Genomic DNA, 21894 nt, shown 5'->3' with positions numbered 1-21894 from the left:
TGATATCAGTAGTGCGTTGGTAGCTTTGTCAAGTTTCACTGTGTCAACTGCTGAATGTATTTTGACACATCAAAAAGCATATAAAATATAACATGGCCGTTGTGCGATGTGTGTGCGCGCGCAGTCTTTCATGGTATTGGTGGGTGTACACAAACACATATGGTATTGTGTGTATACAAGCAAACATGGTATTGTGTGTACAGACATGCATGTTATTAGGGCTACGTGTGTACCTGCATGTAGATATATTTATTTGAAAAAACGATGTCTGAGAGACTGACGTTTTCAGAACCATTTCACTTAACGTCTGTTTCGGCTATCTATTTGTGCGTTAATCCGGGTGTAATTGCAGCAGCATTTCCCGATTGTTATTTTATTGATCAACTTTCATGCCTTTGAAAATACAAATTCCAGAATGACATCATGCCCGGTAGGAGTAATTAAAGCTATCTGATGAGGGAATTTAGAAGTTGAAAGGGATGACTGTAATTGATCCCGAGTCAATCCTATTACCGCTTTTTATAGTTTAAGCTGCAGAGAAAGCAGGCTCCTCGTCGAGGCTTTATTTTACGGAATCCTTTGTGCGTGTGTGTGTGTTTGCTGTGCTGTGCTCTGCTTTGCTCTCTAGTCTACTTTCCCTTTTAATTTTTCTCTCCCCTGTAGTAAATAATGAGCTGCCGCCTGAAATCCGGCTTGCCAGTGGTCAGCTAATGGGTGATGACCTGTCCCTCCTTACTGCAGGAGAGCTGTCACCTTATATCAGTGACCCGGCGCTCAAGCTCTTCCAGTGTGCAGTTTGCAACAAATTCACCTCTGACAGCCTGGAGGCCCTAAACGTGCACGTGAGCGGCGAGCGCGCGCTCCCCGAAGAGGAGTGGAGGGCGGTAATTGGAGACATCTACCAGTGCAAGCTCTGTAACTACAACACTCAGCTCAAAGCCAACTTCCAGCTCCACTGCAAGACTGACAAGCACATGCAGAAATACCAGCTGGTGGCCCACATCAAAGAAGGGGGCAAGACCAACGAGTGGAGGCTGAAGTGCATCGCCATTGGCAACCCGGTGCACCTCAAGTGCAACGCCTGTGACTACTACACCAACAGCGTGGATAAACTGCGCCTGCACACCACCAATCACAGGCACGAGGCGGCCCTGAAGCTCTATAAGGTAAGCCAGTCACATCACTCGAGGTTTGCTTTTTCGGGAAGGGAGGGGTTAACGGTTGCGCTGCTGCGTGCGTGCGTGTGTGTGTAGTAGAAGTGCTGTGTAAGCTGTGCTTGCAGCATGTGAGCATAAGGCTAGAACTTCCACCCAGCTCGGACTGACGATACAGAATCAAACTAGAACATATCATTTTGTTTATTTCCAACATATTTTTGTTTCTCAGTCATCTAATGCAACACAAGGTTTTCAAGTCAAAGTTTTTACTTAGATATTGTGTGTGCGTGCCGTGCCGCACATGCCATCTGACCTATGTGCCTGCTTTCCAGTGTCTGTGAAAGTTCACACGCCCATGAGCCAGATGTTATTGTCAGAGAGCGAACATAATAACACATTCTTTGATGAAAAATATTTGGGCCCTCAAACTTAACAAACACAATTTGACAAGGCAACATTTACCTCCTAAACCTGTGCACCATGCTGTTGATATACATGCGATAGAGCGGTTAATTGAGAAACAGCACTTCTTTTTTTTACCAAACATTGATTGTTGTTTAATTTCTTGCCTGTGTGTTAAGTAAATGTGTTTCCAATGTCTTTGTTTAAATGTGACCTGAACAAAATCAGTGTATGCGTTGTTACATATTTCAAGCATTTCATTTGGGGTGTTATTGTGAGTCAAATATGAAGTATCAGTTTTATTAAGAACCTTCCTATATGATTAGCACACACACTTATAATTATATGTTATACACACATTTTGTGCGACCAAGCACATGGCTCTGCAGTAAAGGTTGGTTTGTGGTCTAGACTGGTGCTCTACCTGTTGGCATATGGAATGTGGTATTTAAAGGCCTGTGGTGTGAAGTGTCACAGTAAGCGAAACACATACCAGCTTCTTCTACACCAATAAAAATGGCCACTATTTCAGTTCCAAAATCCAAGTTTGATATTTATGGGAGCTTCTAGAGTTCCACAGTCATAATATATTTTAGGTCATTGACAATATTATAGGAATTAACTAAATTCTGGGACCTTTAAGATCTGTTTGAGTGCCATTTGATTAACCATCTTCTGCCATTTTGGACACCTCTTCCTTAACTGGTAGGCTGAATCAGCACGCGTGAAAGGCCGAATCACAATAGATTTGCACAACATACATGTATTTTCCATATAAATCTGTACTCTTTAAACATAACAGTTTACACATGCTTAACATATTTACACTATGATGGCTTGGTATGCATTAGGAGTGCCATTTAAGTTTTGTTACAGAAAACACTAGCAGGCTGCAATGTAACATTAATTGAGCACATTTGTAGTCCACTTTGGCAGTTCTGGACCAGCCCTTTGCAAATTTATAATCCTTTTCAGTAGTTCTGTCTCCACACTGTATTTATTTTATTTATTTACATTTGTATTGCATAGACCGAGCCACATGGGCAATGAATTGGTTCAGATTTTACAAGAAATATAACAAATGCTAGTGAAATTACAGATAACTAGCAGCAATAAGAATCATCCTAGAGGAGGTTGGCTAAGTGAACAGGGCGAGGTAGCAGGGCTAAACTTTCATAAACAATCTGGATAAATGGGTTTTCATGTTTCTCCTGAAGGACAACAGGTTCCTCAGGCTTAAGGTTCCAGAGTCTTGGAGCCAGGTATGAAAAGGTTTGGACTAAAGTCTTGAATTTGCTTTAACTTTTGGAATTTCCAAGATCAGTCGAGATTGCCTGTTAATGTTTCTTTTTCCGCCTGTGGAGAGGAGTTTGTTGTTAAAGTTGTGAGGGGGGGCTACATGTAAGGCTATATGGGTGATATGCACCATTTTGAAGTGGATTCCAGGATTATGAGCTACCCAGTAGTGTTTTTTTATAGCAGGCTCAAGTTCTGATTTCTTAACACCTTAACTAGTCAGACTGTTGTATGCAAATGATGCTTAGGGGGAGCCAGCACTGTTTTGGGACAGCTGCCCAGTATTGAATTTCGTTCAACAATATTTGAGAGAACCAAGGAGGGACATTAGTAGTCCTGAGGTGCTTCTGAGAGGCGAAGCATTTTAGTTTTCTTGGAAAATATATTTGGAAAGAGACGGTTTCTATCAGATTGGAGATGTGAGGCCAAATGGAGACATACTAAAGTCTCTTGTAAATCCATGGGACTTGGCAGCTGGGACCAGGGTTGGTGAGATGCCTTGGTCAGAGAGAATGATTACATTTTTTCTTTACTGGAGGTGGCAGGTTGGGAGAATAGCGCAGGAGGGATTCAAGTTGGACGTCATTGGTGTAGGATTATTCTTGGATGTAAAGTCATGACATTTCGTATAAAGGTTTAATTGAAAAGGGGAGCAGATTGAGGCTTGTTGCATGCTGTAGATGAGGGATAAGTGAATGTGAATTTGAATCATTACAAACTAACCTTTTTGTGTTGAAGGATGAGAACCATCTGAGAATAGTAACCAAGTCACACTTGCATTCTGTCAAGCTTCTGTCTCTCGAACCTTGCTGTCTCTGGAACTCAGGAGCTTGATGATAATGCATTTCACCGCAGAAGTGACTCTTACATTAGAGGGCAACCAATTGCAGCAAAACAAAGCCATTTCCTTTCACTGAAGGGGGAGACATTTACATTCCACAAGTGTAAAGTATTTCATTACTTTGGTGATTATTTTTGTGTGCATTAAACTGCGTGTTGAAAAGTACTCTCTCTGAGGGTCAGATTTTTTGCTACTGTGTCCCTCACCTCGTGCCAGATAAATGCACAAACGCTGCCCAACAACTGCGTGCATTCAAACGTGCTCATCAGAGCATATACTCTGCTCACAGTGACGCTAGGCGTGCATGAGTTGACAAATAGATAACATCCAAATATTTTGCATGTTAGCAAATCCCTTCTGTTTATGAATCAAATGTGAAACCGCGGATCCTCATGACAAAAGTGTCACTGATGACAGAGTAATGTATTAAATGTAAATTCATTTTTATTCGCTATTTACTTCCCATTCTTGTTTTTTATATATCTGATTGTTTAGACTTTACGGGAGCTTGACAAGCACCAGTTAGCAGAGACAAATACCCAGGTGTGTGAAAACTATTTTTATTTTCTGTGTATTGACAAGGTATTGACTTATGACACTATGAATGCAATGAATTGTCGGTTCGATTTAAATAGATCACATCTCTCCTTCTTCATTCCCCAAGATCAAGTATACTGTGGCAGCACAGTGACCTCTCTGCTTTCAGAGGGTGGAAGGTTAAAGGTTAGCTTTAAAGCATCATCTGCCGAGCTGCTTAACTTTACACTGATCAATTTAATGAAAATCTGTTTTGCAGATGGCGATTTAATGTCTTTGGCAGAGTTGGGGCAGTTTCAGCATAGGCTTGTGCTAGTAAAAATATTTCTTTATTTGACCAGAACAACACCTTTTCTTTTATGTTTTAAGATAGAAAGCATGTGCAATATGCTATTTTGGCAAAATAGCAAAAGGCCCCTAGGCGAAGCCTTGATGATATTTCCTTATGGGCCTACAAAACACAATGCCTTAATGTCTATTTCTAGCAGTGACTGAAGACACAAACAAAGATGGATTCATTTTTTGGCCATAGGTCTTTATACTTACTAAAAAACATGAAGTAGTGGAAATGATTTTTTTCTCTGTGTCCCCTAAGCCATATTTGCCTGGCTGCTTTTGTTTGGATTGCAGTAGACGTCTGGAATACATGTCAGGTGGAACTGAACGCTTCCCCTCATTTACCTGAGCCCTGCATCTTCAGAGTCTGATAATAGCGCCTCCAGTCTGAGATGTGCAGCAAACTGGTTCCATAATGATGCAAAAATACAGAGCAGCAGGCTTGAAGGAAGTGAATGTTAAGCAGACAGAGAGCGCTTGCTGGAGGTGTGCTGATGGCTTTTCAAGCCTCACTGACACCGTCGGTGCATGGGAGGGATTTCATGTACAGTTGTCAAATGTTTGAAGTGTATTCTTCGGATTGGCTCGTATTTTATCATTAATGGAAAACTACTGGGCAAATGCTTGCACATAGTCAGAAACACTGTATTGTACTATGCATTGCCTGCGAAGGAACACCCTTACAGTAGAAAGATTCCTTCCACAGAGTTGTACAGGATATTGGCTGGTTGGTGGTGCAGGTTTTGACCAGACAGGTCCGTTGATTTCCCGATCGAGAGCGACAGGCCGATTGGCATCTTGTATCAATGACCTATCTGGCTGTTTTTCCGCAGTCTTTATTTAATCGAATCGCATTCATAGTCAATTTCTCAGTATGCAAGGCGGCAATTTTATATGATATGCTTCTGAAATAGGGTAATGCAGATTTTTCATGTTCCTAAGCCCCAAAAGTTCATTGATTTTTTAGTGTGCACTTGTCTCAGAATTTCTACTCGCACTGTACAGTAGTGAATGGTGCTGTCCCATTCTTTTGTCGCTATGGGCATTACTTGCACAGTCCCTGAACCACTTAGTTTGGTTTCAGCATATATATATATTTAATTACACTTTCCTGTGTGGTTGTTATTTCCGATGCCATAATATGTATGCACCTGAAAGCTCGCTGTGACACAAAAGGGAAACGTCTACTCTCAGACCTACCCCAGAAATAACCCCAATCACGGGATTGATTATCTGCAGACCTCTGGAACCATGACTGTTCCCTTGCAACTTTAGCTTTGGCCTAGTGTCTTAGTTAAATTGTTAAGATGTGCATTTAGGCCATTATATCACAAGGCGTTCCATTCCAATAAACATTACCATATCACGTCAACAGACATTTTTGTCCAGTGAATTGCAGTTAGAAATTGAGAACAATAATCTTGACCAATAGTAGTAATCCTATTCGGAGGCAGAATTATAGAATCTCATTTTGCTCAGGTACGTCGACAGAGTGGAGACACCTTTATGCAAATACAATGATATTCAATCCCTCACTTTACTAATAGAGCATGCGTCTGACTTAGAAATATATAAGTGCTGCAAACGACCCTGGTGGTCTACCTTACAGTAGTACAAGAATTTGCCACAGGGTCAGTTTGATGTATCTGTTAGTGGGTTGGGCCATAACGGGTTGACAGTTGGCAAAGCTTTGATGGCTGACGTTTGTTACGAGAAAGTATTTAGTTTAAGTAAATTCATTTGATTAGGGCATCATTAACATAACAACATTGAAAAATAAACCTAGCCCTCTGCTTTATTTCCTATTCAAGATGTAAGCAAAAAGGGGGGGTTAATCACCGAACCCCCTATTTGCAAGGGCCTTCTTAATTTACTCTGAATAACACCTGCATCTTTCAAAGACTGAGCCATTGACCTATTTGCGGAAAGTGAAGGCAGTGAAGAAAGTATATTTGTGACAAAGGTAAGCCTCAGGACACCTAGAGCAATACTGTCTCATCACACCCACCAGGAGGCACAATAAAGCCATGGATTAGAAATATTTATGCTGATGGAGAAGTTGAAGATTAAACATGTGTTAATTCTACACACATGCAAAGACCATTGCTGTGTCAGAGTCATAGAGGTGATGGTAATATTTCATTAAGCCTAGTAAAATCTATATGTGTCACAGAATTGTGAAAACCATTAAATATTAGAGATGAGAGATTATAAGTAACCGGGTACTTTTATGTGCTTTCTCCTTCCCTTCAAGTTGTATTTCGTGATGTGCTGAGCTAGCAAAGGTTTTGAATCTAGACTATCGACTTTGCAGTCAGGAGACCATTGTATAATCTTCATCACATTACTGCTGCCTTTCTAAAGTATTTGCATGACTGCTAGTAGACATCTCTCTGTTTTGCTGTCCACAGGATGGGAAAGATTCTGGTGGCCTTGCTTCATTACTTCTTGGGCTGGACACCAGCTGCTTGTTATACAGTGAAGTTAGTACTCGTTTAGGAGTCGTCTTCACTAGTTCCTTCCTTCCTGTTTTAACTCTTCCTGTTTTAATGCTAGACCCTGGATTACCTGGGTTCAGGTGTTGTAGTTAAACGGGCCTCTTCTGGGCTAATTTTAAATCTTGAAGTCAACCCTGAAATATAGTGTAACCAAATTTCGACCTAAGCCTTAATACTTGGGATCCTATTTACAAACCTAGCAAATGACATATAAGAAAATTAGAGATACAAAATAGTTGGTGTTAGTGCCTGCTGCTGTCAGGAATCTGAAACTCACTCCAAGTTCCTTTAAAAAATTGGAACTTGTCATTTGAATATTTGGTTGGAGCTGTTGCTCCATTGCCCAGGTAGTTACTATGTTGTTCCAGAATGGATTTAAAAATAATAAGCAGATTTTGTAGGATTACAGACCTGGCTACATGCTGATAAGTAATAGTAATGCCAAGCAACTGTTGACTAAGCCAATAGGTTTTTCTTGCATAGTGAGGAGCTCTTACTAAAACTTTTAAAAAGCCTGCCACTTTGAAAAAAGTTTTTTTTTTTTAAACAATTGCTTTTATATATATTGTATTTAGGAGAATAAAAATGTAACATATGATGATTTAGTGCAATTTTGAGATGTAATTAGTTAATCATAATGTAGTCCAAAGCAAGCTTTATGTAGGGGGTGGATTGATACATTGAACTGCCAATAGAATAAAATGAAAGCTTAAAACGCCAATGGGTGGAGCCAAAGGCCACTGTGACATTTTAAAGAGTTAGCAACAGTAGGTCTTTCAGAGAGCTGTCCTGTAAAACCATACCTAAAAGAGTTTTGCCATCAGCATGTATTATTAAGCTATTGGGAGATATTGAATGTAGAACGCTGAAATCAAACGACCTGATTTTGTTGATGTTAGGGTACTGGTATGGGCTCCTAACAAACTAGTAAAATCTGTGTTATTTATAGTGCGAGCCTCGGAAGGAGAAACAACAGGATCTTTCAATTTAAATGTAGAGAGATATTACACAAGGCACTTGGCTACAGTGGGAGACGTAGATGCGCTTTGTGTGCACTGCAAAAGTATAGATGGACAGTAAACTGTCCGCAATTAACAATAAATCAATTCAGGAGCAGGCCAACACAATGAAATAATTGCTAATGCAAAACAATTACCGAGAGACCCGAACACATGGGGCTTTTAGAATGTGCTAATGGACGGATTTATAGTGTATTCTAGGGTCACCCAGGGCCAAGGGCTTTCCATGGCCAGCAAGTTGAGTCTTGCTTCCTATCATTTTATGCAGCAAATGCAAATGGCGGACAATGCTTGCTCTTGAAACACGCCTGTGTCTTTGAAGTGAGGTGCCTACCGCGTTTGGTCTTCAAAGTCGTGGGCAATGACCTGCTTAATTGCACTTTGCAGCCTTTGCAGCTGTCATTTCTGCAGCAGGATTGTCTGCCTGGATTCCGTAATGCTGTTTGCATATTCGAATTGTACATCTGTGAGAGTTATTGGCTGCGCCTCCCTCGCTGGACATGAGATAAAACACAGAACGTGGGACCGGCCCAGAGGTAACTCTGGGCAGAACATTTCCCACAGGCCGCCTGCTCTGACCTTCCCATTATTAACGTTATGGCTGAGAGCACCCCTTTCACACAATAGAATATTCAGAAGAGAGGGGCTCGAATGGCCCCCTCCCCCCACCCACATCCGAATTGGACAGCCACGCAGGTCACTTTGTTTGCTTAAAATATGTTGGCGCGCTGCAGTTCAACATTGTGTTTAAAAAGCATCATTTGGTGTTCACTCAGGCTGTGACGGCGTTTTAACTCAAAATCAAATATTCCAGATATGTGTGATTCCAATTATTGAACTGTCATTGTCCCTGCATGATGGTAAGAGAGGTCAGGAGATTGCGCTGCACGTATTTGCATACAAATCATTGTGCTGAAGGAAATTGGAAAAGGCCGGTGTGTGCCAGAGCCAAGGCATGTTTTGCCTAATCATATGCAAGCCATTTGCTTAAGGAACAACGCTGCTTTCTGAAACAAACAAAAGCTTGTTTTATCTTCCACTGCTATATATAAACTTTAGGATATGCAGTCACAATGTATACCCGAGTGCATATTCATTGCAGCTTAACATCTTACAGTGTAATTTAATTGCTGTATATTTTGTTAAGCAGTTAAAATGTGCTTTATGTTCAAGCTCCATGCACAGAGACAGAGTAAGGCCAATGAGACAGCCATTTGGCATATTAGAAGGCAACTGTGATGCCAATATGTAGAATCTAGTCTGCCACTGATTACTTAGAACATAGAAGTCTAGGTTTAACTAGTTATTAACCTCAATTTATAATGAACACTTGAATAACATGCCCCTTTTTCCAAAAGCAATAGCCTTCTGGGTAGAAAGCACCAACGCTTAGAATTACCATCAAAAATCAGTTGCCCTCCTGGAAATTGAAATCTTGGCACATGGATAACGCCATGCATTTCTGAGGTTCCATATTCTAATGCATTTTTGTCCAAAAGTTCTGGTTCTCAGAGATATTTGGGATATCCGTGGTGTATCCAGTGAAGAATACAGTCAGTATAGATTTTTAGCCTCAAGATGTTGCTGAGACCAGAATCCTTGAAATGTGTGCCATATTCAAGGAAACAATTTCTGTTTGATCAGGCAGTTGCCTATTATGAAGATCTGAAAGCCTGCCTGAGTTGGACCTCTGTGCACCCTTTTAGCAAGCCTTAGTTTGTGCATGCTAACGCCTGTGCTGAAAAATCTTTTTAGTACTATTTGATTCACCACAGAACCCTTACATTTTGCTGTGACATTGCTGTTTTCAATATCATGAGAGAGAATATAATTGAAGGAAACAAAAGGTCACTTACCTGCATTGTTCAATGGTGGAGTTCAGCAATCTCACAAGTCCATCACTTTCCTCTTTCACCGTATAACAAACGATCTAAAAGCACCTGCAAGGCAAATCTGTCTGTTTCTGACAATATTCACATTCTTATAATATTGAGTAATAATAGTTGAGATTGCAAATGATTTCTTGGACCCACTAGTCTTTCCGATAAATAACAGATTCAGCAGCAAGCAGGTCTTCTTTTATTTTTTGCTGACATAAGCTCCCAAGTTGTGGATCATATAGTAAATTATGATTGTCTCAAAAGAGAGTTTCTTTCTTGAAAATGCTCGCACCTTGCTTAGAGTCAGTAGTAAGCAGAGAAAGCATTGGGAATGATGTATCTGTCACTTGAGTTTCAATGGGCAAATAACCGCTATATTTTGAGAATCAGTTTTATTGACTACTTTACCTTATTTACATTTAGGCCCTTAATAAGTACTATGCAGTTGAAAAGGGCTTCTGAACACTTCAGTAGTGACCTTCAGTTGTACCCACCCTGCGCATTGCTAGGTGTGCCTCTGTTTGGCTTCATAAAGTCCATTGTGGTGTGATGTTTGTAGTTGTTCAACAGAAACGGGTGTTATTGGTTAGAGGTTGGCTGTCAGTGGGACATATTAGGTGTTCATTTAAATGAGAAAGGGTTATATGAAACTTTCATTACACCTTACCTGCCTTGACTAGGCAGTAGCTATAAATCGTATTCTCCCTTCCAGGCAATTTGATTTCTGATTGGTGAAACATATTCTTGGAACCTGTAGGTCTTCTTCTTTTTCTGCAATCTAGTTATGGAAGTAAATTTGTTTAAGTAAGTCATGATATCATAGCTAAATTCAGCAGTTTCTTTTAGCTGTTTAGATACCATCAACCATTGTAAAACCAGCACTCATGCCATAGGCCAGGCCCTGCCAGATAGAAATAATGCATCTTAATTATTGATTCACTTCAACTTATGTTAGCCTGTGAAGTGTAATCACTACCAGTACATTCAGTTGTTTTGAAGCTGTATCAGACATGATTGGCATTGCAAAGACGCCTGCCCCTTCCTCATTGTCTGTTCGGGACGGGGTGGAGTGTAATTATTAGTTTAGTTTCATGGAAAGCATTACACTAGTCCTTCTTCGATGTCTATAGTAAAGGGCTGTGGAAGGGTTATTCCTAACCTTCCTTATCTTTTATTTCTCTGACCGAAGGCTGAAGTGGACAGCAGCTGTAGATCATAGTTCAGGGCTCATAGTTGTTCTTTTTGGACACTCTACGGCCTCTGTGATTTAACCCTGCTAGCCCTCCAATTCTATTTGCTGCAAGCTCCTTGAAGGATGACATACTGTTCTTTAAACAGGATCAGCAGGATGCCAGAGGCGTATTTATCCAGGTTCTGGCTGTTGGCCATGCAGCATAAATGGTGGCTGGTACTACAAGCAATACAGTCAGTGTTGGTCACACTTGTAACTTCTCAGATTTAGTGGACATTGGATGGGAGAAAACATTCTGACACAGTAAATGGGGAAGAAAAGAGAAAGAAAATAGGAAGTGGGTAATAGGGGTGAGTTATTGGAGCCAAGCGGAGGAGGAAACACATTCATTCACAAATATGAAATTCATAGACACGTGCATTCAGAACAATTTATGTGATCTAAAAAGAGGTTGATTTCTTAATGTGACAAAGAGATGCTTGGTAACATATGACACAAAAGCATAATTTATGACAATGGACATATATTGCGTTTTTCATTATAACTAATAATATGGCATTTGCCCTGGACAGAGGATAGTGAAGGACTATGTGCTAGCTGGAAGTAAGTTGGATGGGTACGTCCGTACTGGAGAGCGCTACTAGAAGCCCATATCAAGCTGTTTTGGTGGCTCACAAATTAATGCATCCATTGCAGAAACGTGCTTATTAGTGCAGTTGCAGGTTTGAATCTCAGTGGATTCTCTCTGACTTTTTATCGTTCCAAAGGCAGTAACAGAATGGTTAGGGAGGATAACAATAAAGCTCTGTAAAAAACATCAGTGAGTGTCTTTGGATGCAAGCATCTGGTTTACAAACAGAGTGCTATATAATAGTATAGAGTGACTGAGGGGAGCAGGATAGTATGATCAAAGAGGAAGGCAATCTTGCCACAGGAGGGAAGACATTTTGTTTTACTATTCAGTGCTTTATTTTCTTTATTGGCACTAACGTTTGATAGAAAAACAATGCAAGTAGATGTGAACAGTAAGGCTACATTCAGTAATTCAGTTATGTGATTTGTCTGTAGTAAATGAACGTTTACAGTAGGACCTTTGTTTCAAACTTCTGCACCCAAAAATTGAAATATGGTTGCATGTTAGTTTGTTATGCTCACTTAAAATAAACGTACTTGGACTTTAAATGAGCAAAACCAAAACGGGCATTGCCATATTGCATTTTGATTAACCCTGGGCGAAGTACTACACTACGCTCGCGAAGTTTGCGATACTTCGCACTACGCGAATTGCACGTAGCACAGTGCAAACACGCGTAGCAGTCATTTTTTGCTTGCTCGTGGTTCTCAACGTCAATTTGGCGACCGTGATCGAGCAAAATGACATCCCAGCGAGACTTTTTCCTCGTTCACGATCAGCAACATCAAGTTGCTGATCGCGAGCGTGGAAAATAAACCTCCCGGCGAGATTTTCAAGGCGGGGAGATCAGGTTTCTCATTGCGAGTGGTCGTGTATGCCCCATCTTAATCCATCCATGATGTCCTCTTTATGTGCAAGGTACCTTGGGGATGAGAGTGCTGTGGTTGTCATAACCCCAAAGCTAATTGATGTGTCCCTTGTGCTAGTTAACGCAGGGATCCTATTGGTGAAAACATCTGTTTTTTCACAGCATTTCTGTAATTTTGCAGAACATTTAAAATTGTAATATTTTGTTATTTGCCATTATAGTCAGGAAATTGGTATATGCTGGAAGCCAAAACAAATTCATGCAATTCTTTGTAATAGTTTAATTTTAAAAAAGCGCCAAAATGATTGAAAGTATAGAAAAACACACTTATAGTAAGCCAATTTGGCAAGCAGTTCAATACTGAAGTATCAGGTGTACCGATAGATGATGTGGCAACTTATTTTAAAGATGGTGCATCATCTAAGTATAAGTTGCAAGTTAACTTTTTATCTTTTATTATACATGTGCACATTTACTCACACAGTACATTTACAAGCTCTACTTTCATTGAAAAGTTCACATACTGAATCCATAGTGTTTACATTATGCTCGGTGGAGAGGAGGGAGTCATTCCGCAGTATGGTGAACATGGCTTCCGAGAGTAGACCTTGAATGAAATGCAAACAGATATACTATTGCTGGACTGCAAACTATTTCCTGTAAATAATGGAATGTATAATTTTAACGTTAACATACATCGATAAACTACATTGAATATAGCAGGCATTTTCAAGCACATTTGCTGAATCTTCAGCCCTTACCCCTAGTGTTTCGACTGTTCGAAGTGCCCGGGTAGTGACCCAACTCTGAAAGTAGGGGTAACTAACTCTACTGAGACCCCTGGAAGCAGATGATTCCTGCATTGATAAGGACCGAGGGTAGCAAGCAGATACCTGTTGCATCATCAGTGGCTCTAAAGCAAAGATGTTTGCTGCAGTGGCCTCTGTAAGTCCATCATCAGTAGTCCTAGGAAGCAGATGTTTACTGCATCCCCAATCGTCCCTGGGAGATGGTGTTTTTTACACCATGGTGACCAGAAAGCTGATCGGCTCATCAATGGCCTCACGACTTTATGCTTGTAGGGCTGCAGTAACCCTTGGCAGTGTTTACTACAACACCAGTGGCCCCTGGGAGCAGATGCTTACTGCCTCATCAGTGGCCATTGGGAGCAGATTGTTTTTACATCACCAGTGGCCTATGGGAGCAGATGCTTATTGCATCATCGTTAGACCCCGCAAAGACAGTGTTTGCTGCACCAACATTCTTTCGAGGACACCTAGTTATTAGTGCTCTGAAATTCTTGTTTAAGTTGTCATGCCCTTCTGAACATACAAGCAGTCTGTTCCCTCTCACCACCACAATTTTGAATGTTTGGGCAACACACGAAATGTAATACATTGCGCTGCAATCTTGTACTGGGGCTGCATATGTAATGTATGGAGTAGGCATTTTTTTATCACTTCAATAGGGATGAGACTAACTTTTTTTCTTTTGTATGTTGATTAGCATGGCCCATTGCAAGTGGGAAAAACTTCTGCATAACAAATGTACATAATGTCTTGTTTTATATAGTTCTATGTGCTTCATACTTGCCACGTACACAAATAGTGGCAAATAGTTGGTAGTATATGTGTTTAAAGTGATTGAAGATGTAAAATTGTAGGTCAATTTTAGTGCACATTTATCTCAAAATGCATCAAATTGATTATATACCTTCACACATTCATAAAACATACTGTGCCTTGTGTGGAACTGCCTGAAAAGATTTCCTAAAGTCTACATAAACCATATTTATTCATCTGCTTGACTCTATTTCCAAAAGAGCCTAATTACATATATTTGGCAGAACTCTCATCTGTGAAAGAGTGCTGCCATTGAATATATTACCCAAGCATTTGTCTTACTTTAACTTTAAGGGTATTTTAGTACGTTCATCCCCGTTGATATTAGGTTGCCCCCACTTATTTTGGAGCATGGTGCAGCTGCACTCTTTTTGTCCTCCAGAACCTTTTCTTGGTAATCAGACTAGCAATATGTGGTTATGGCTGCCCTACCCTAAGACATATACCGCTTGTCATATAGTCTTACAATAATGTCCTCTCTTGCACCACTTGCCGATGTTTTCTTTTGAGAATGCAGATTGCAAGTAGTAAACATGTGTCCTTGCAAACTCGACTCTCATTGACATGCTGAAACAAGCTTTGAATGCAACATTTTTAAGGCAGCCTGTTGCAGTGGGAACCAACCAAAAAACAAAGAATGCTTCTGTAAAATATGCATATTTGAGATAAATCATTTAACATGTAATGATTCCATGTACTTTTGAGATGTAAAATAGTGTGTCTGGGAATGCAAGCACTCAATATGAGGTGGAATGATACACCAAACAGCCAATTGCATGATGAGATGAGAACGTAATATTCCTCTGGGTGGAGCCAAAACCCACACTATGAGCTCTATAAAGAACCGGAAGCAATTGGTCTTGCAGACAGTTGTACAGTCAACCCAAACTTAAAAGTCATATCTCCCACCATAGAGATGTATGCTTCTCCTCCTGCCTCTTCACCCTTTTTTCCCACCAGACTGTCCATTTGCTGATATGATCCCCTGAACCACCACCCTACTCCACGTTATCTTTTTTGATATTCTAGCCAATAAGTATGTCTGCTGAGTCGTTTATGCACAGATACAAAAGTAAATTATAAGCACGCAAAACATTGAAATACTTGCACACGGGTTACATTAAGGAATTAATAAAATCAGAGTCAAAATATATAAGGCAATGGCTACAACTGCTAGAATGTGATTTTTCAAACTTGCTAGTCTAAAATATGTAAAAATGCAGATACATAAACAGTCATCTCTAATAACCGGATGCCTCGGTAAATTACATTTAACTTGCAAATCGAGTGCTAATGGGCTGGCAAATGAGGCCGTGCCTGCTAGAACAGGTGACATCACTCACCCCTTTGGAGAGTATGTATGCAACTGAGGGCAGACTCCTCAGCTGAGAGTACCGGGCACCAGCCACCACGGACAGATAGGTGGAGAGCCTTTATTTTAAAGCATGTTCTGGGGCAGAGAACATTAACTTCATAGAGCGGCGTGACGTGAAGCGAGCCCGCCGGTGATTGATGGACGCTGTGTAATTGCCAGCCCGCTCTCCCGTGCCTGGAAGATTACATTTTACAATGCCCAATATTAATAACCAGATGTGATGCTCTTCCTGCCCAGGGGTCAGGGAGGCTGTCCAGGTCAGCCTGTTTGTGTGCACGGACTGTGAAGTCTATTCACAGTGACAGGTATGGGAAGGCGGGGTCGGGGCTGAAGCCCGGCGACCACCAAAAGGGACTTTGCCAGGCAGGGAACAAAGAGCAGCAGGGGTCGCAGCCTTTGTTGATGGGCTCTTAAGCAAGCGAAGAAAGATGAAGCACAGTCGAGCCAATACATAATTTAGCATCTTCTATTGTCAGCAAGTTAATGTATATTCTGTTTAATTTCAGCACAGTCCAATTATAAGAATATTCCATACTTGGCACCTTTTGTCTGCATTGCATTGTCGCTCATACTCCACCTCATGGGCTTCCACTTCATTTTGACTTAGATTATTAGATTACGTTTGTTTAGTCTATTTCTGTCATTGTTTCTTCGACTTTTAAATATATATATATATATATATATATATATATATATATGTATATATATATATATATATATATATATATATACACACGCAGAGTGTGATTAATCAAAAATAGAGTACCAAGAGTAAAATCGGAGCATTGGGAGAACATCACTATAACTAGTCCTTGTAAGGTATTTTCTTTAAAGTGAGGTAGATTGACTTTTGTCGAGAGTTTAGCAGTATTTGTTTCTGTAACACATTTGCACTGTAGTAATACATATGTGATTCTCTGGTTACACTTGTTTCACATGGCGCTTTAGCGCCACTTTTATTTTCACCATCATTACAAACTGTATTTGTGGGTTGTATGACGTTACAACGCATGCTTTTACCACGCATGCTGTTACAACGCAGTTTTTACAACGCACACCTTTACAACGCATAGCGCTTTGGGGTGCTGGATAGTGAATAGTTTAATTTACTATTCCAACTCCAGTCCCCGTGGACACTAGGGAAGGTGTTGGATAGTAAATTAAATCTATTCCGTATCCTAGAGTGCCCCCCAGCGCAATGCGTTGTAATGGTTTTCGTTGTAAAACCTGCGTTGTAAAAGCACTGTGTTGTAAAAGTTTCGTTGTAAAGGATGTTTCCCTATTTGTGACATGCCTGTGAAAATAAGTGTGGCCAAACACAACTGTACAGGTAAAGGCACATGTTCTTTTTTTATTTATTACTGCAGATGAAAAGTCAGGTTTATCACCAAAGTTAGTGTAATTCATGTGAACATTACACTTCTGCTGTATCTAAGAATGCATTTTACAGTAACTTGTTAGGAACACAACTCTGCTAATGGTAATCTGGTTTATTTAATGTGATTTTATCTCCGATCATAGATTAAAGCCTTTGAGGCATGCGTCTAGTTACATTCTTTTCTTTAGACCTACCACTTTTGACAACACAGCATGACATAACCCTCATATGGTGATCCTCAGAGTGCAGTATGGCATTGCACACTGTTGAGGGAGGGGTGGGACATCATGACCCACCTGAGGCTTTTCCTCTCAAGATGTATGGCCCCTCTCCTCACTCAGATATGCCATTAAATCCCATATTAAACTCCGTGCGACTGCATATCCACTATTGTATGTGTAATATAATTTCTCCTATTGGTCACTCAGGAGTGAGTAAAACCATTGCTTGGCTTAGTGTGACTGTAACCTATAGTTTTTATGCTTATTTCATAAACTAACTGCAGTTACATATTTTCCTTTCCCCTTATTAAGCATCAGTTCAAGAGAAGTATCTTTGTTTTCTAATTGATTTTCTGTGTTGGTTGCCCATTGAATAGCTAAGTAGCACTTGTAATATTTGAATACATTGCATGGCACCCATTTAACCTCCTGTTCTTTCCTGACCAGGATTCTAGATCCTATACAAAGTCATTCCCTTATGTGCTGTGGGATCAGTCTGTATGCAATAATGCCAGATGCTAATGTAACTGGCACGAAAGAGCTTCAAGCTACTCGCTTCAGATTATGTTCACGAAGTGCAGATCATCACAATGCTTTAACCCTCTCAGAGTATGTGCTTTGGAAAAATGGTACTAGCTATGGTGGTCGACTTATGGTAACCACCAATTTCTGATAGGAGTTTTAGTTTAGACCCATGTTTTTGAGCCACTGGTTTACTAAGTACGAGCTATAGTTCTTTAGCATCACAGTGTAATCTTGGGCAAAACATTTTCTTACCTCCAACTGGCTAACTATAGATGTTTCTGCGTTATTGCAAAAAGGATTGAATTAGAGAGCGAATACTCTCAACATTGCAAGGCTGTTATAAACGAGATTTAGAGACAAGACATGTACTTTATGTCATAAATATTCTGCTTTATGTAAATCATCTCGACCTGACTGCTGCCTTTGTGTTATCAGTTTTCGCTTTTTTTCAGGGCTATTATTTCTTATTGCTCCTACATTGTCCCATCTCAGTGATCGCCAAATGGGAGAACATATATGTGTTTTCTATCCAAATATGACTTCCTTCCGGTATGCATTGTTGCACAAGGTAGCTCGCACTGTGTGAATGATGTTCCTTGTGTTAACACAGCAATCCAGTCTAATTCTTTGTTATGTTTTCCAACTGAATATCATGATTTTGAATCTATCACAAATGCATATATTTCGATTTTAACATTTGTGATGAAATCCTACTTTTTCATATAAAGTTTTCCAGTTAGTGAGAGATTTCCTGGGGCACCCCTACGGTAATCACGTCCATATTGAATATGGCCCCACCCACTGTGAGCTCAGAGTTTCTTCCTGTGTCTTTGTTCTAATGGCCCACACAACACAATTTAAAAATTAGAATTTGATCACAACCACTGAAGCTCCAGGTTTGCTCCAGTTTGTCTTATGTTAGACTTAAAGAAAGCCATAGGATTCCTCTTCCTCTATGTCAGCAACACTTTAATATTTATCTCTAAACTACTCTTTTCTTCCATCTAATTAATATGTTTTTGTCATCCAGTCATTTAATAAGATCGTATATGCTGGCATGTTTCCGACTCTTCTAATAGATCATATTAGTTTGTACATAGAGGTGGTTATTATCTCAACCTTTGCAGCAAAATGGTATCCTGCCAGTGATGAATCTGGTAGTGCTTGTGATGCTGCGCCTGCAAAGCCTCATTGGATCCAATAGATGGAATCTGTTTATCAGGCTAGTTCCTACCTTTTAGCAAGATCTTTCCACCTGTTTTAGATTTCTACAAAGGAAACACACTGAGGTATTCAATAAGTGTTCTCCCTCAACGCATTTTGAACTGCATAGAAATATGAATATCTTGCTTTGAATAGTATACCTTCTTGTGAGGAGAAGCGCCACAGTTCATTTTTCCGCTTCTTTACTCTTTTGTGTGCTCAGCACTAGGCGGTCCACAAACATTGCTGTAGCTGATAGTCACTTTGGATTGATAGAGAGAAGCATTTCTTCAGACATGTCTGATTTGCACCTTATGTGCCTTGCCCAAACCTAGGGGCGGACAGGGATGCCTGAACAGCTTGGTGAGATGCCTCAAGCTGCCACTCTGACCATGAGCTGCGCCAGGGTATCTGTGAGTGGTTTGCGCCTATTTAATGGTGCCTTGGAGGGAGGCGCTGAAGCAGAGGTGTCATACAGAAAACACCTTTAGAGACATTGTTACTGCAGAGATGCTAATAAGGAGGAATGTGAACAACTTCAGAGGAACACGCTTTAAACCAGTAGGGACTGGCCTCAAAGTCTTTGTCAGCACGCTAATCTTCCATTGGCCAGATTGACTTAATAGTCAGTCCACCCAAATCCATACCTCTGTTTGTGTAGCGATGCATAAATATAATTCCACACGCTCAACTTGTTTACGCTGTGTGCAAAGCATAAGAAACAGAGGATCCGCCATGTTTGTTGTGTACTTGCATAAGTAGCATCTCCCCCAGCTGACGGTTTGAGTAACAAAATAGGTGAGATGACGAACTATTTCTTTAGTGCAATTTTAACATTCAAGGCTGTTACACACTTTGCAGCATAAGGCTTCTCAAAACTTCACAAACCTTTCTCGAATCTAACAGCAAGGCCCACTAGTGTTTGTAAGATTCTTGTCTACAGTTTTGCCTCCTATATATTTAGAGCATGAAACACATAAGCTTGCACAGGACACATTCACAAGGAGGAATTCCAGATTTTCTTCGCATCTCTTTTCATAGCTGAATGCGAAAACATTCTAGTAATCTTCAAAGCAGACCCCGGTATGTGGAGTGGATCTCGGTATGCAGGCTTGGAAACAATGGGATCCCCTGTGTGGAGGGGGGCTGCAGAAACTGCGGCCTTCAACAAGAGTGATGTCAGCCGCATCAACTGCATCCGGAAAGCCAAGTGAACTTCTATCACATAAGGTGTGCATTTTGCTGGCCAGCGCGAAGCGTCCAGGAATGCATCTGACTGCACAAGGCCTCCATAGTGCAGTTTGAAACTTCACATAACTTGTTCGATTTACAGCTCGTGCAGTTCCGCCGTGCATACGGTCAAAAAGGGTCAGTTTACTGTGCCCTGTGCCATTGTAGAGGGCATTTTAAAATCATACTTATAATAATGTCATCAACCTGACCTGGGGCAAATGCCAAGAATTGTCCGCGGTCTGCCAGTGAGCATGTTTTGAATAGGTGGTGATGAAAAGCTAGTTTTTGTGCTTCAGAAACTAAACAAGGAGCAGTTGGGAATTATAAAAAAAGGAGAAATATTAACAAATTGTCAAACTGAGGAGCCTTAAGAGAAAAAAAAGGAGTTGGCAGGATTTTCGGACTCCTTATTACATGTTCCTTCGGGCTCCTTGGTCTCTTCGTGTCTGACAGCATCTTTCCTATTCCGTGGCCTCTTCTTCCCTGTCCATATATCCTAATTCACATAACTGAGCACCCACACGTTAGAAGCGATTCTGACACATTCTTCAGCTCACTTTTGAAGTCTCCATACTCATTGTCATACAGATCTGTCTTTTCCCAAACTTTCACTTCCATGGGATCATTTTGGTATTTTTTAAATGTACTGAATATGTCTTCTAGTGTGTAGCCCACACCTGTTATTCAGTTCTTCGATTCCCCCATTTATTGTAACACGTGACCAATACATGACTAGTGCCCAGGGAATCCTTGCGCCTAAGAAGCATGTGCTTGGTAGCATTGTCTATTGCTGTGGCTGGGTGTGCTGCCTCATTGGTGGCCCTTGGTCTAGCTGTCAGAGGCACATCTTGCGGACATCTTCTAATCTGTCAGGGAAAGTTTGGCAACAGAATTCATTATTTCAGGTGTCTGTGCTTTCTTATTTTTATATAATTGGTCAACCCTTGGAGCGCCTAGATAACATTCACTGCTGTATATAAGGTGCTTTATAAAGAGTTTCACTGCTTTGTTTTTCGATCACAATTGGTATATGAATATGTAACCTTATCATTTAGGACTGAGGGGCCCTTATTCTTGACATCTAAAGTAGGCATGTGCCTTACTACAAAGGTCACTCTAACCCAGTTGATTGTTTACTTGTCCATATAATAGCCACTTTATGGACGTGCACACAATCAGGGGGATAAGGCTACCTTCCATTTCCATGGGAAGTTTTGTGAATTTAAACTGTGCACCATTAGCACTAGGATAAATGACACACAACACATAGATAGTTCTACTAAGGCATTTATTAGTATAAAAAAGTATTTTCTTGCATGATTATTAACCTATACACACAGCAGATCGCACACACATATACAGATGTACTCACATTCATTCAGGCACAGACTTCCCTAAAATCTGTGGTATATGCAGATACGCACAGACTTCCAAAAATCAGTGGTTTATGCAACTACCTGGTTTAAAAGCACTGTTTATTAATCCTGGGGTACAACCTGGACAGGACAGTTGGATAAAATAATTTGGCTTAGTTGAAAAGGGGGTATTACAAATACAACTATAGATCAATTTCTTTGTAGCCAGGATGGCCCTCTGGTTAAGCACTGCTACCTAAACATGGGACTAAAAAAGCCCACGCTAACAGGCAAAAGTGAGTGTAAAAATACAGTTGCATTT

At 40.5% G+C, this 21894-nt stretch overlaps 1 protein-coding gene across 4 annotated transcripts in view; it reads left to right on the top strand.

Annotated features, from left to right (window-relative positions):
• The window catches only part of ZFHX4 (zinc finger homeobox 4), a 134267-nt gene that overhangs the window by 21731 nt on the left and 90642 nt on the right, over positions 1–21894 (top strand). For 3 of the 4 annotated variants that reach the window (XM_078687123.1, XM_078687126.1, XM_078687122.1), the window contains exons 3-4: positions 664–1166; positions 4192–4239. In XM_078687123.1, the coding sequence (XP_078543249.1) occupies positions 664–1166; positions 4192–4239 (551 nt within the window). The remainder of the gene's footprint in view (positions 1–663; positions 1167–4191; positions 4240–21894) is intronic. The other variant, XM_078687125.1, reaches the window with a different exon arrangement.

The sequence above is a fragment of the Lissotriton helveticus genome, chromosome 4_1 (genome assembly GCF_964261635.1).
Source record: "Lissotriton helveticus chromosome 4_1, aLisHel1.1, whole genome shotgun sequence".
In the NCBI taxonomy this organism is placed as follows: domain Eukaryota; kingdom Metazoa; phylum Chordata; class Amphibia; order Caudata; family Salamandridae; genus Lissotriton; species Lissotriton helveticus.
This window is presented reverse-complemented; position numbering and strand designations above follow the sequence as displayed.